Source organism: Ursus arctos, unplaced genomic scaffold (assembly GCF_023065955.2).
Source record: "Ursus arctos isolate Adak ecotype North America unplaced genomic scaffold, UrsArc2.0 scaffold_2, whole genome shotgun sequence".
Taxonomy (NCBI): Eukaryota; Metazoa; Chordata; class Mammalia; order Carnivora; family Ursidae; genus Ursus; species Ursus arctos.
The window spans coordinates 12,524,798-12,536,934 of record NW_026622874.1 but is presented as its reverse complement, the minus strand read 5'-3'; the positions used below and the strand labels follow the sequence as shown (position 1 = coordinate 12,536,934).

The 12,137-nt window shown below is 40.5% G+C and overlaps 1 protein-coding gene across 2 annotated transcripts in view; it reads right to left on the bottom strand.

The window, feature by feature from the left end:
• Positions 1-491: 491 nt before the first annotated feature.
• FMO2 (flavin containing dimethylaniline monoxygenase 2) overlaps positions 492-12,137 on the bottom strand; it is a 28,646-nt gene continuing 17,000 nt past the window's right edge. For both annotated transcript variants that reach the window (XM_026509391.4, XM_026509392.4), the window contains exons 4-9: positions 11,562-11,724; positions 8,907-9,049; positions 8,371-8,570; positions 5,904-6,259; positions 3,769-3,841; positions 492-2,612 (exon numbers count right to left, since the gene is read on the bottom strand). In XM_026509391.4, coding sequence (XP_026365176.3) covers positions 2,261-2,612; positions 3,769-3,841; positions 5,904-6,259; positions 8,371-8,570; positions 8,907-9,049; positions 11,562-11,724 — 1,287 coding nt within the window. In that variant the 3' untranslated portion in view covers positions 492-2,260. The remainder of the gene's footprint in view (positions 2,613-3,768; positions 3,842-5,903; positions 6,260-8,370; positions 8,571-8,906; positions 9,050-11,561; positions 11,725-12,137) is intronic.

Below are 12,137 nucleotides of genomic sequence, written 5' to 3'. Positions count from 1 at the left end.
AGATAGCAGAATATTTGGAAAGATTTCAAGAGATCAAGTTCTTCCGAAGATTTTCAAGGTCATACATTCAATAATAATTCTGTCCTAATGGAGCTACTTTTCCCCACTGATTCAGTATCAATCTGACACTTGCTTCCCGATCTAGTCCACTGGAGAAGTGGGATAAGGACCATAGTTACTTCCTAGGGTAGTGGTAATGATGAAGGAAGCAAGTTATGAAAAATAATTAGGACAATGCTTTGGATATTACAAAGCAGGGATTGGTAGACTTTCTCCGTAAAGGGTCAGAGAGTAAATATTTTAGGCTTTGTGAGTCATACTGCTTCTGTTGCAACTACTCAACTCTGCTATTATAGCTCGCAGGCAGCCATAGACCATAAATGTGTGTTGTGGCTGTGTTCCAATAAAATGTTCTCTAACCCACAGGCAATAGTTCACCTATTCTTGCCATACAGGCTTGATAAAATCTACTATGATTAATAATAATATAATGCTTTGCAAACAATCTTTAATAATTAGCAAAGTAATCAGTTTTTAATCAAGAAGTATATATACCATCTGAATTTTTTTTTCAAGGGAAACCACTCATAGGAACAATGAAAAAAATACATTGCATTTAAACGCTGGTGTCATTTCAATGGACTTTAAAGAAATAAAGCTTCCACTGACAGAGATCGCCATTGCATTGCTCTGGGTGCTTCAGGGACAAATCCAGGCCGAAGTGAAGATCAGTGTCCACACAGACTTTGGAAGAGTAAGAGGAGAAATTTGCCTAAATCTTTAATCTTTGACCTTTTCCCTCTTCAATAGGCCTTGGTCTGGGCTTAGGGCATAGCTTATCTCCCAAAGCACAGTTCATGGAGAGAATGGCTGTAATGGATTAATAAACCAGATGTTTATTCTGTTGCTCAATATCTTTTGACATTGAATTGCTTGTATGTTTTTTTTGGATTTCAGTTCCAAGAAAATGTGCCTCCTAACCAACTGGTATGCTTCCTTTTATCAGATGACAGAGATTACATAGTGTTTCACTTTTTGCTTCGTTTACCTCTAAGTTTAGAGCTAAATACAAGGCTCAATCATTATAATGCTTTCCATCTACTTGGGACATATACTTGTGCCACAGTGCTTGTTTTTTCAAAATGTCAATGATTATCTTAAATATTCTTGTATAGGTGTCTTTCATTGTAAATTCCCTCAAATGCTTTTTAGATCTGGCTGGACTATACACCAAATATTATGAATAAAATTAATTGATCATATTTGCAAGAAGAGTGCTGTCATCTGTGTTAAGTTCCTCCAAAAGGAACATATATATGATTATAAATAGTATAAACTGTTAACAAGCACTTTGTCAGCAATGGGGGTTTTGTAAGTAAGGATATTCTGGGGAAAGGTTATGATCCACAGTTCCAGAATCCAGCAAAACTGGGTTCCAATCCCGGCTCCACGACAAGACCAGCTGTATGGTCTTGGGTATGTTACCCAACTGCTCTGAGTCTCCGTTTCATCATCTGTAGAATGGGTAGAATAGCTGCATCCATCTCACAGATTTGTTGTGAAATTTCAATGAAGTTATATGTACGATGTGCCCTGAGCACAATGTCTGGTCTATGATAAGCACTGAATGTGTATATAGCCGTTACTGCAGGTTTATTTTTATTTTTACAACGGTGTTTCTGTCAAAATGTAAGAAATGTGCCTATTGGCTTTGCTTTCACCACGAGGCCCAAGGAGTCTGTCTGATCATCGCCATTGCTTTCTGAGTCTAGCCTCTCATTTTTTCCTCCAGGATTTTTGAGTGATTCCCTGCCAAGCAAATGGAGCATGACGTAACACTTGAGAACTTTGTTACCAAATACAGCCCGGATAAGAAGCCTATCGAGAACATCGTGCAGGCATTTAAATATTTACCCACCATTGACATTTTCCAATGTTTTAAACCGTGGGGCTTGCTTGTCATTCTGTGTATTTCTGTTTTTTCCACACAACCCTCTTCTGTGGGGCCTGCAGCACTATTTAGCCAGTGCTATTTAGTTGTCCTTTTGGAGAGTCTGAAGAACTTGAGGGAAGGGTGGAGTGGCAAAGAAATTTCATGACACCATTTTGGTGTTTTATATGGACCTAATTCTGCTCTTCTCTGCGACCACCTCTCTCTGTTCCTTTCAACCCTGAAATATAGAATCTAGATTTCATATTTTTTCTTTTTTTTTTTTTTAAGAGGAACTGACACTAAAGTCAAAAGCTTTATGCTGACAGATTAGAACCACTGAAGCTGAAAAAAAAGGGCCACAGCAAGAGCAAGAAGCCCTAGGATTTTCAACAGGAAGGAAACTGGGAAATCAGATGAAGCTTTTAGTACCCGTGTCTTCAAAGGCTTCAGTATCCGTTGTTTCTGGGTGAGGATGGCATTCTTGGCTCCCTTCCACTGCCCGGGCCCAGTGAGGCGGTACTGGTAGGAGTTGCAGGGTCCGAAATAGAGCTTCACAGCCAGTTTGGGGTCTCTCAGCAAGAGAGACAGGATGTCTGGCTTCGCACCTATCTCTAAGGCGAGCTCGTCCAAGTAGTCGATGTAATTGGACTGCAGCGTCTGGCTCTGGCTCTTTCCAAACCTTCATGAAGAAAGTAAAAAAGGGCAGATGCACAAAATCGGGATGAGTGAGTGAGTAAGTGAGGTTTGAGTGAGTCTCTGGTGGAAGGTATGAGCTTATCCCCGCAGAAGGCCCAGATCTCAGATTGAGAGTAGGCTGTAAAATCAATAGCCCCGAATTCATGGAAGTTTTAGGAATGTGACAAGGTTTATAACCATGATTACTATTTGATATTTAGTAAGTGGCTTCAGTTCTCCAGGCAAATACAGATTAGTCAGGATTGCCGCAAAGAGTCATGAGCTAACACAGATGAAAGCCTAGCTCAGTGTCTTGCGCAGAGGAGATGCTTAATATTTGCTTGTTAAATTATTAAAGTAGTTGGTACTCTGGCTAGCATATAATAGGTACTCAATAAATGTTAGATTAATTAGAATTTGACCATGAGACAACCCCTACATGTGATGTCGGGCCCCCAAGTCTCCTCTCCAAGGTGCTTGATCACTGTCGAACCCCACTTTACCCTATCACAGAGCATACAACTACTTTCACTTCACACCAACTCCTAATTTACTTTGATAGGACATTCCCCAGCTAACTTTTCAGAGACACCTGGCCACTGTCACTACTGCTGCTCCCATCCCATTTCCTCTCTCACCACAGAGAGTGGGCAGCCTGAGAAGATAAGGACTCTAACACGGACATCATACAAAACTGAAATAAAATTAAGTCCAGGAAAAATGTCCTGATTTGGTTAAATTTCTATCTTTATGTAGTTGGTTCTTTTTTTTTTTTTAAAGATTTTATTTATTTATTTGAGAAAGAAAGTGAGAGAGAGCAGGAGCAAGGGGAGGGGTAGAGAAAGAGGGAGAAGCAGACTCCTTGCTGAGCAGGGAGCCCGATGTGGGAATCATGACCTGAGCTGAAGGCAGATGCTTAACCAACTGAGCCACCCAGGTGCCCCATGTAGTTGGTTCTTAAACTAGTATGTATAAGAATCATTTGTATTTTCTAAAAATACAAATTTCCAGTTTCATCTTGCGGTTCCAATTCAGTTGGTCTGGGTTGTGACCCAGGAATTTGCATTTTTAAGAAACAGGTAGGTGGTTCTTGTGGGTAGTTAGGTCACTATACCCTGAGAAACATTGCTTTATGTAAAGAATTTAAAAAACATTCTTACAGATCTATTCTTTCTTCATTCCTCTTGATAATGTCTGCCACCATAGTCCTCTCCGAGGGCAAGGTACACAAGCCTAGAAATAAAAGGCTAGTCTGAGTAGTGGGTTTGATTCAATATCATTGCTTTATCTAGTAGTAGATTCCTTCCATTAAACTTGGCCATTTACCCATGTCATGCCAATCAGGGCTGCTGTGTTGTTGAACTCCTGGGTGGGTTGAATTTTATGCTCCTTACGGGGAGCACAGGTTACAGTGTGAACTCTGAGGTGGAACGTGTAAGAAGAAGAAGAGGCTGGAGAAGGAAGGTGAGCCTGAAGAGCCAGAAATCATATCAGGTGGCTTGAGCCCTATTTTGAAGGTGAAGGGAAGCCATGGGAGGGTTTTCGGCAGGTGGCGACAAGATCAGATTTACCTCTTAGAAAGATCCTCCTAGCTGGTGAATTTTGGGAAATGGGCTCCAGGAAAGTGAGTCTAAAGCTAGCAAGATCAGTAGAGAGGCTGTTGAAGTAAACTTGGTGGGAGTAAAGTTGAGCAGTGGGGACAGAGAAGGTAGATTGATGCAGGAGTTATCACTGTGTGCTTGTGATTCCATCCCTGTGTACGGGTGTTCTCAGACATGGTGAAATGGTCGGTTTCCCCTGGATATAGCCAGTCATCAGACATATCAGTCAAGGAGTCCAAAATGGAGCCCATCATTGAAGCCCTCCTGGTCAGACTTGCATCTCCTTCCACATGTCTTCTCTCTACTGTTAGCCCTGCTGTCCCTCCAGTTCCCATGGCCAGAGATCTGCAAGTCATCTGTGGTTCCTCTCTCTCTCTCTGATTTTCCACATTCAGCTGATCATTATGTCCTGTGGATTTTACCCCTAACGATTTCTCACATTTCTATTGTCTTCTCCACTTGGCTCAGCTACATCATGTTTCAGCAGAGACTTGCAGTGGCTTTCTCGCTGGTCTCAAAGACCCCATTCTTTTCTCCTTTCAAATCTATCTTCCACACTAATGCTGAAATAATCTATTGAAAATGTAAGTCTGGTAATGTCTATTCCTTGCTTATGACCTTTCATTGGGTTTTCTGGCTGAAGAGCTTTCTAAAATGGAGATTCTAGATCCTCAGGTCAGACTTAATCAGGGTCCCTAAGGATCCAGATGATTTTTATGTGTGGCTAGATTGGGAAAGAACTGATCTACATTTTATATTGAAAGCCTTTTAGTATGACTTACAAGGCTCTTGTGTCCTGGCCCTTCTTCTGAAAGCTTATTCTTTAATAATCTCTCACCCCTCTCTGCCTTACCTGTCATGTTCTAGGAACGTCAAAAGCTTGTAATTTTTCATATTCATCATGCCTCTGTGCTTTGGCCTAAGTGATTCCCCTTTCTGCACCTGAGAAACTTGGTCACCTAGCAAGTTTTCCTTGACCACATGCCCTCCTTTACCCCAACATGCTGCAAAGCACCCTTTCTCTTCTTCCCATGCACTCCATGCATCCCTCTACCAAAGCATTTATCTTAGTATGTGGAAATGATCTGTTTAAGTTGCTCTCCATCCCACCAGGTTCTAGCAGAAGGCTAGATATTCAGTGAGTTTGGTTGAGCAGAATTGAGCCCTGGGGTCAGGGAGATAAGAGCCTCCTGAGGAATGTGAAGTGTTATACAGGTACTTAGACAGAAACCTTTCAGTAACTTTATAACTTTGTAAGGATCTGTGAGGTTGAGCTTCTTACTGTATTAAGAGCTAATCTGGAGTTAATGTAGAGGCCCTGGGTCTCTGGATTTGTACATATTCAGACGAAATTACAAACATCATATAGGCAACACCAGGACTCAGAGATCTTTTCCTTTTCAACTTTTCTTTCACTATTCCAGGAAAGGATAATATGTACTTAGCTTTATGAAAATTGAAATTCTCTGGAATTTCTAATATTTTAAAGGGATGATTACAGATCTTTATGATTATTATTTTATCTCTGTATTTGTTATTTTGCAAATTCTCCACTAACTTTTTAAGATGTTCATGTCGTGAGAGCTGCCTAAGGTTGGCCAACTTCTTCCTGGCAACCTCCTTATCTAAACTTGTTATTGAGCAAAATCCATCAGGTATAGAACCCTCAGCCCCTCACTTTCCCACTCACATACCTTTGAAAACCCTGGTTGCCCAACGAGCTTGAAGTTCGACAGTTGGGAAAATGGAACCTAGGGGCTGGATGAGACCAATGCACGCCAGAGTGGACTTCTCCAGGTGAGGAGGGAACATGTATTTATACAGTGAGACCATCTTATCCTCTACTTTAATAAGTGAATCTTCAAGAAATGGAAAAGAGAAAGTATATCCTGTTGCAAAGACAATGACATCAATCTTCTCCTCCACTGTTCCGTCTTCAAAGATGGCAGAAGTTTCTGTGAGCTCTTTCACTCTCGGTTTCACCTTGATGGCTCCGTAGAGTATACGACTTGGAAGATCATCATTTAGTACAGGCTCTTTCATAAGATATCTGAAACACCAGGAAGAAAACACTTAGAAGGAATATTTAATGATGAGTCTTGAAACTCTCATATTGATATTTTATGGGGCTGGCTCTTCGAATAAAAAGGTTTCTCAAATATCCATCAAACTTCCTAACTTGACTAGTCGGCCTACCCTAAACCTTACTACTTGACTTCATTCTCATGTCACAAATCTCTCCCCTCAACAAAGTAGAGAAACCTGTAGGTGATGTGGGTAAAAGACATTTCAGAAAAGGAGGCATCCCCAAGGGCTTAAACAACATACCAGTGCCTATGGTCAACCCCTGAATATTCCAGTCATTGTTACCCCATCGATGTCTTGATATTGTTTTATGATATCTACCTTTAATTATCTTGCTGGTCTATTTAATCTCTCTCTGATCATAAGTAAGAAAGGAAAATTTTGTTAAATCCCCTCTAGTTTTGAAACTTTTATTAAGAGATCAGCACAAAAACTAATGTATAAAATGAAGTCTGGGGATATTTGTTGATCCCAAATATCCATGGAGTCTCTGTATGATAAAGTGATAAAGTGATAAAGTCGGGTTGTATTTCTCGAGTTTCCCTTTTTGTAGATTAGAGAACCATGTTTTTTTTTTTTTTTTAAATTAGACAATACATGCCACATGTATCAGATCTCAGAACTGAGCAGTCACATGGCATTTGTTGAAAGTTCTTCTGTTTCTGTACTTTTTTTAAAGGGAAGGAGCCTATTATCAACTAAAGAAAAATAAACATTCATACTGTTTGCTTGTGTTTATAAGATCAGTGATATATAACTTTGAGCTCAGTAGAGATTTATTTTTTGGCAAAGAGATGGTGAGTATGTTCTCGAAAGCTGCTCATGGGAAGAAACCTTATGGTGTACAGAATTAGCAAAGCATGAGTTATCACATGGAGAATTTGGGACACATTTCCCACCACACCCCTCTGAAAGGAAGGCCACGATCTCTTAAAGCAGCCTTTTCCAATACTGGACAGCTTTGGGCATTAAGAAATTCTTCCCATGATTCTAATTCTGTTTTCTAGAGCAGCTCATAATATTTTTTTTAATTTATTTTTTATTCATGTATAATTAACATAGAGTGTTATATTAGTTTCAAATGTATTATGTAATGATTCAAGAATTCTATGCATTTCTCAGTGCTCATCAAGATAAGTGTACTCTTAATTCCTTTTGTCTATTACATCTATCCCCCCACTCATCTCCTCTCTGGAACTACCAGTTTGTTCTCTGTATTCAAGAATCTGTTTTTTTTGTTTCTTTTGTGTTTTAAGTTCCACACATGAGTCAAATCATATGGTATTTGTCTTTTTCTGACTGACTTATTTCACCTAGCATTATCCCCTCTAGGTCCATTCATGTTTTTGCAGATGAGAAGATTTCATTCTTTTAATGACTGAATAATCCAATTAAAAATGGGCAGAAGACCTGAAGAGATGTTTTTTTTCCAAAGAAAAGCTTATAGATGGCCAACAGACACATGAAAAGATGCTTAACATCATTAATCATCAGGGAAAGACAAATTAAATGCACAATGAGATATCCATTTTACACCTGTCAGAATGGCTAAAGCCAAAACATAAGAAATAACAATTGTTGGTGAGGATGTGGAGAAAAAGGAACCCTAATGCCCTGCTTGTGGGAATGCAAATTGGTCAGCCACTGTGGGAAACAATGTGCAGGTTCCTCAAAAAATTAAAAATAGAATTATATGACCCATTAGTTCCACTACTGGGTATTTGAAAAGACATATGCACCTCCATGTTCATTGCAGCATTATTTACAATAGTCAAACTATGGAAGCAACCTAATTTTCCATTGATGGATGGATACAAAAGAGGTGGTGTATATACACAATGGAATATTACTCAGCCATAAAAAAGTTCATAATATCTCTACTTCATCTTCTTAAGTATTTACTTTTTCAAAGGTATAGAGAACAAATTTGGAATTCAATGCCAGGGTGTCTATGATACTCATACTCTTAGGCTGTAGTTTGAAATACCACATTAGCAATTTGACTCTTTATAAAGAGGTGCCTCTGACAACCGTGCTTACCAATGAATATACCATTAAAAAGCAAAATAACTCTACTTGTTTTGAGGCTCAAGGCCATAATTTTCGTGGTTGAACCACTGGTTCATCTGCTGTTCCATCATCCATTTTCGAATCACTTGTGGCAGGACATTTCGGAGCATGGACCTAAACCGCGTATGGAACACCATGTCCCAGGGATAGCCATCTTCAGAGATACGGCCCATGACCCAGGAACCGTGTCTGGTGCTGATAAATACCTGGCAAGCAAAAAGGAATGCTGTTTAAATCAGAGCATTGTCCCTGCTGGAAGGAATCTACTGTGTAGTTGATATATTACATGTATGGCTCAGAGAAGTAAAAGACTGGGTCTGCATGACGTGGATGATTAGTGGCAGGGCTGGGAGGTAAACCTTGGCTTCCTGACTTACAGATTTTTTATGAAACCACACGGTAGTAACCAACCGACCAACCAACCCATCAACCAACCAACTAATTAATGATTAATGGAGCTTTGGTTATATGGTTGGGGTTTTCCAATATGCCCTTCCTCCTTTCTCTCCTCCACGGTACAAGATAAGTAGAGAGCATCATACCTGAGCAGCCTTCTTACTCAGCTCAACGGCAATATCTGAGGCCGAGTTTCCTAGTCCAATCACCAGGATATGTTTCCCTTCAAGTCCCTCTGGGTGCTTGTATTGGCGGCTATGGAAATACTGGCCTTTGAACCTCTCGATACCTTCAGGGGGAAGAGGAGACATGTCCATGAATTATGTCAATTTCAATAAAAGTGCACTGTCAGATTTTCTTTTCTGGAGTCAATTATTTGTTTTGCCTCCTCACTTCTTAGAGGAGTTACAATGGCAAGGCCGACTGGCAAACTCAAAGCATAAAGTATATGAGAGATATTAGCTTATGCATATGGAACAGGACCAAAAGAGTTGATTTCAGAGGCTGCAGCTTACGTATTTATTAGAGAATAAACAAATGGTTTTGATGAATAGAGTAGAGTCAGATGCTGACTTCTGACTACCCATTATCTTATTTTGGACTGTACAGTAATACTTTAATATCACATAGCAAATGTATTCTTTTAATATGCTCATAAATATGTCTTTGAACATATTATGAAGTGCTATTATTGTGTTTGTGTAATAATTAGGATAATATTTATCATTCTTATTTTGCAAAAGCAAACAAAAACTAAAATAAACTAAAAACCAGGCACATAGAAATTGAAGAATGGTTTCCACATTGCAGTATAAGTCAGTAACTTACTGGATAAGCCATTTTGAAGACAAGGCTCTCTGTATCTTTCCCAGGAAAATATGACTTTGTTAAATACTTATCTTGGATGGTGGGTTTCTTGAAAGAACCTTTAGATCATTAGTTCTCAAAGTGTGGTCCTTTGACTAGCATTATTAGCTGGAACCTGGGAACTTGTTGGAAACGCAAAGCCTCCCCTTAATGATGCTATATCCACTGAGTTGGAAATGCCAGAGGTGGAGCCTTGCAAATTGTTTTTAAAAGCCCTTCAGGGGTGTCTGGGTGACTCAGCATTTAAGCGTCTGCCTTCGGCTCAGGTCATGATCCCAGGGTCCTGGGATTGAGCCCCGCATCAGGCTCCCTGCTTGGCGGGAAGCCTGCTTCCTCCTCTCACACTCCTTTGCTGTGTTCCCTCTCTTGCTGTGTCTCTTTGTCAAATAAATAAAGAAAATCTTTAAAAGCCCTTTAGGTGATTCTTTTTGAGAATCAATGCTTTAGGGTAGAAGATCTCACACTTAGCTGCATATTTTTTTTAAAAAGTTCTATTTATTTGAGAGAGAGCATGAGTGGGTGTGGTGCTTGGGGGAGGGGCAGAGGGAAAGGGAGCAAAATTCTCAAGCAGGCTCTGCACTGAGCATGGAGCCCCATTGGGGAGCAGGGGGTGGGGATGGGGCTCGAACTCATGACCCTGAGATCGTGACCTGAGCTGAAACCAAGAGTCAGAGGCTTAACCAACTGTGTCACCCAGGTGCCCCTCGCCTGGCTGCATATTAAAAGCACTTAAGTAACCCTTAATTGATCTAAGCCTACCCTATACTAATTGAACTTTGGAGGTCATAAGGATGTTAGAAGTTCCACAGATGGTTTGAATGTGAAGCCTGGACTATGAACCACTGTATTAGATGTTTCCCGAGGGCCTTCAGAAGGAAGTACGCTCTCTGAGGGAAGGACCTGGGAGGTACCACGACAGATGGCTGCGGGGTTCCATTGTCTGTACTCCTCTCCTTCACTCTCTTTGTGCCCATCACTGTCCTGTAGGAGCACTTGTTTCCAGCGAATCTCCTTAATAACCCTGTCTGAAGGCACGACTCTGAGGAAAAGTCTCCAAGGACAGGACATAAAAAAAGTCACAGTGTTTGGCAGGATAGATAAAGGCCAAGGTAGGCACATGGCTCTAAGGGCCTCTCCAACAGAGAACCAACTTGGGTGAAAATTCTCTGAAATTCTGGGGAAGACTTATTGACTTTGGAGGAAGTTGCTAAAGTCCTTGTGTCATGAAGACCCAAAGAGGCCAATAGAAACAAAGATGGTATGTGGAGGCTTTCATCTTTCTAGCTCTATTCAGATCTTAATATTACGCCCAATATGGCAGTAGCTAATTCTGCTTGTCAATCCAACCTCCATATAAAATACCTGGACACTGTAGGGGAGCAAAATCTGTCACCTCAAAATGTGTCTCCTTGGCATGTGGATTATTTTAGGCTAATAATTTTTAAGAAACAGAAGGCTTAGAAAAACATTTGACTTCCCTCCCCAACTGCCTAATAGAATTTGGATAGAGGACCTGCTCCAGGAAGGGAGCTGTCACCAAAAATAATTATAGTATAATATGAACTAGGTGAGGTGTCTGTCTCTCAAGACATTCCTCTCTGTGTCCCACTGTTTCTGAGCAGCAAACAGTTTACCAAACATTTGTCCTTTTTCATGTTCCTGTGAATTGTTGTCCTTCCCCTTATGGTCCCCAGCTCCCACAGCCTTCTCTTTAGCTCAGAATGGTACATAAGCCACAATTGCCCGACTGCCTGTGGACCTCATATTCTTATGGAGTCTCTATATGCATAATCACATTTTATTTTTTCCCTATTAATCTGTCTCATGTCAATTTAACCCTTAAACTAAGCCCAAGGAATGTTGAAAGGTAAGGAAAAATTATTCCTCCCCAACGACACCCTCTCTGAAAAGCTGGGAATCCATGCAGGCCTCACCTGGAAATGACTCCAGTGGGATGTGAGGGAGGATGTGATGGCCACTGCAAACCATAACTGCATCAAAGACAGCACTTTGCTTCTTGTTGTTGCTCTCAGTAACAACCTCCCATTGGCCAGAGGATGAGAAATCCAAGCGTTTTTTCACACTGAGGACAGTTGTCTTGAATAAATAGAGAAGGCATCATTGAACATTACTCTGGCATAACAGAGGCTTCACACAGCACCCTGGGAGTGGGAATGGGTATAGCACAATGTGTGAATCCATTTAGGTTCCATTTGAATCCAGTTCAAACCACTTAAAGCAAAGATTGCTAAGTGTCCCCTTCTCATTCTTCTTGGGCAGGGAGCTACCAAGGATATGGTACTTGGTGCAAGACTCAGCCACGAGAACCAGTCTCTTAAGGACTGAATAAGGACTTGAGAGACAGACATAAAAGAAACACAAAGTCTGGGCAAGATATAGAACACATGTCCATCATTTAAATGATCACACAGTCAGTATTTATTAAGAGTCTTTTATGTGTCCAATTCTGTGCAGACTCTATATTAGAGAAGATATTTCATGGGAAGCAC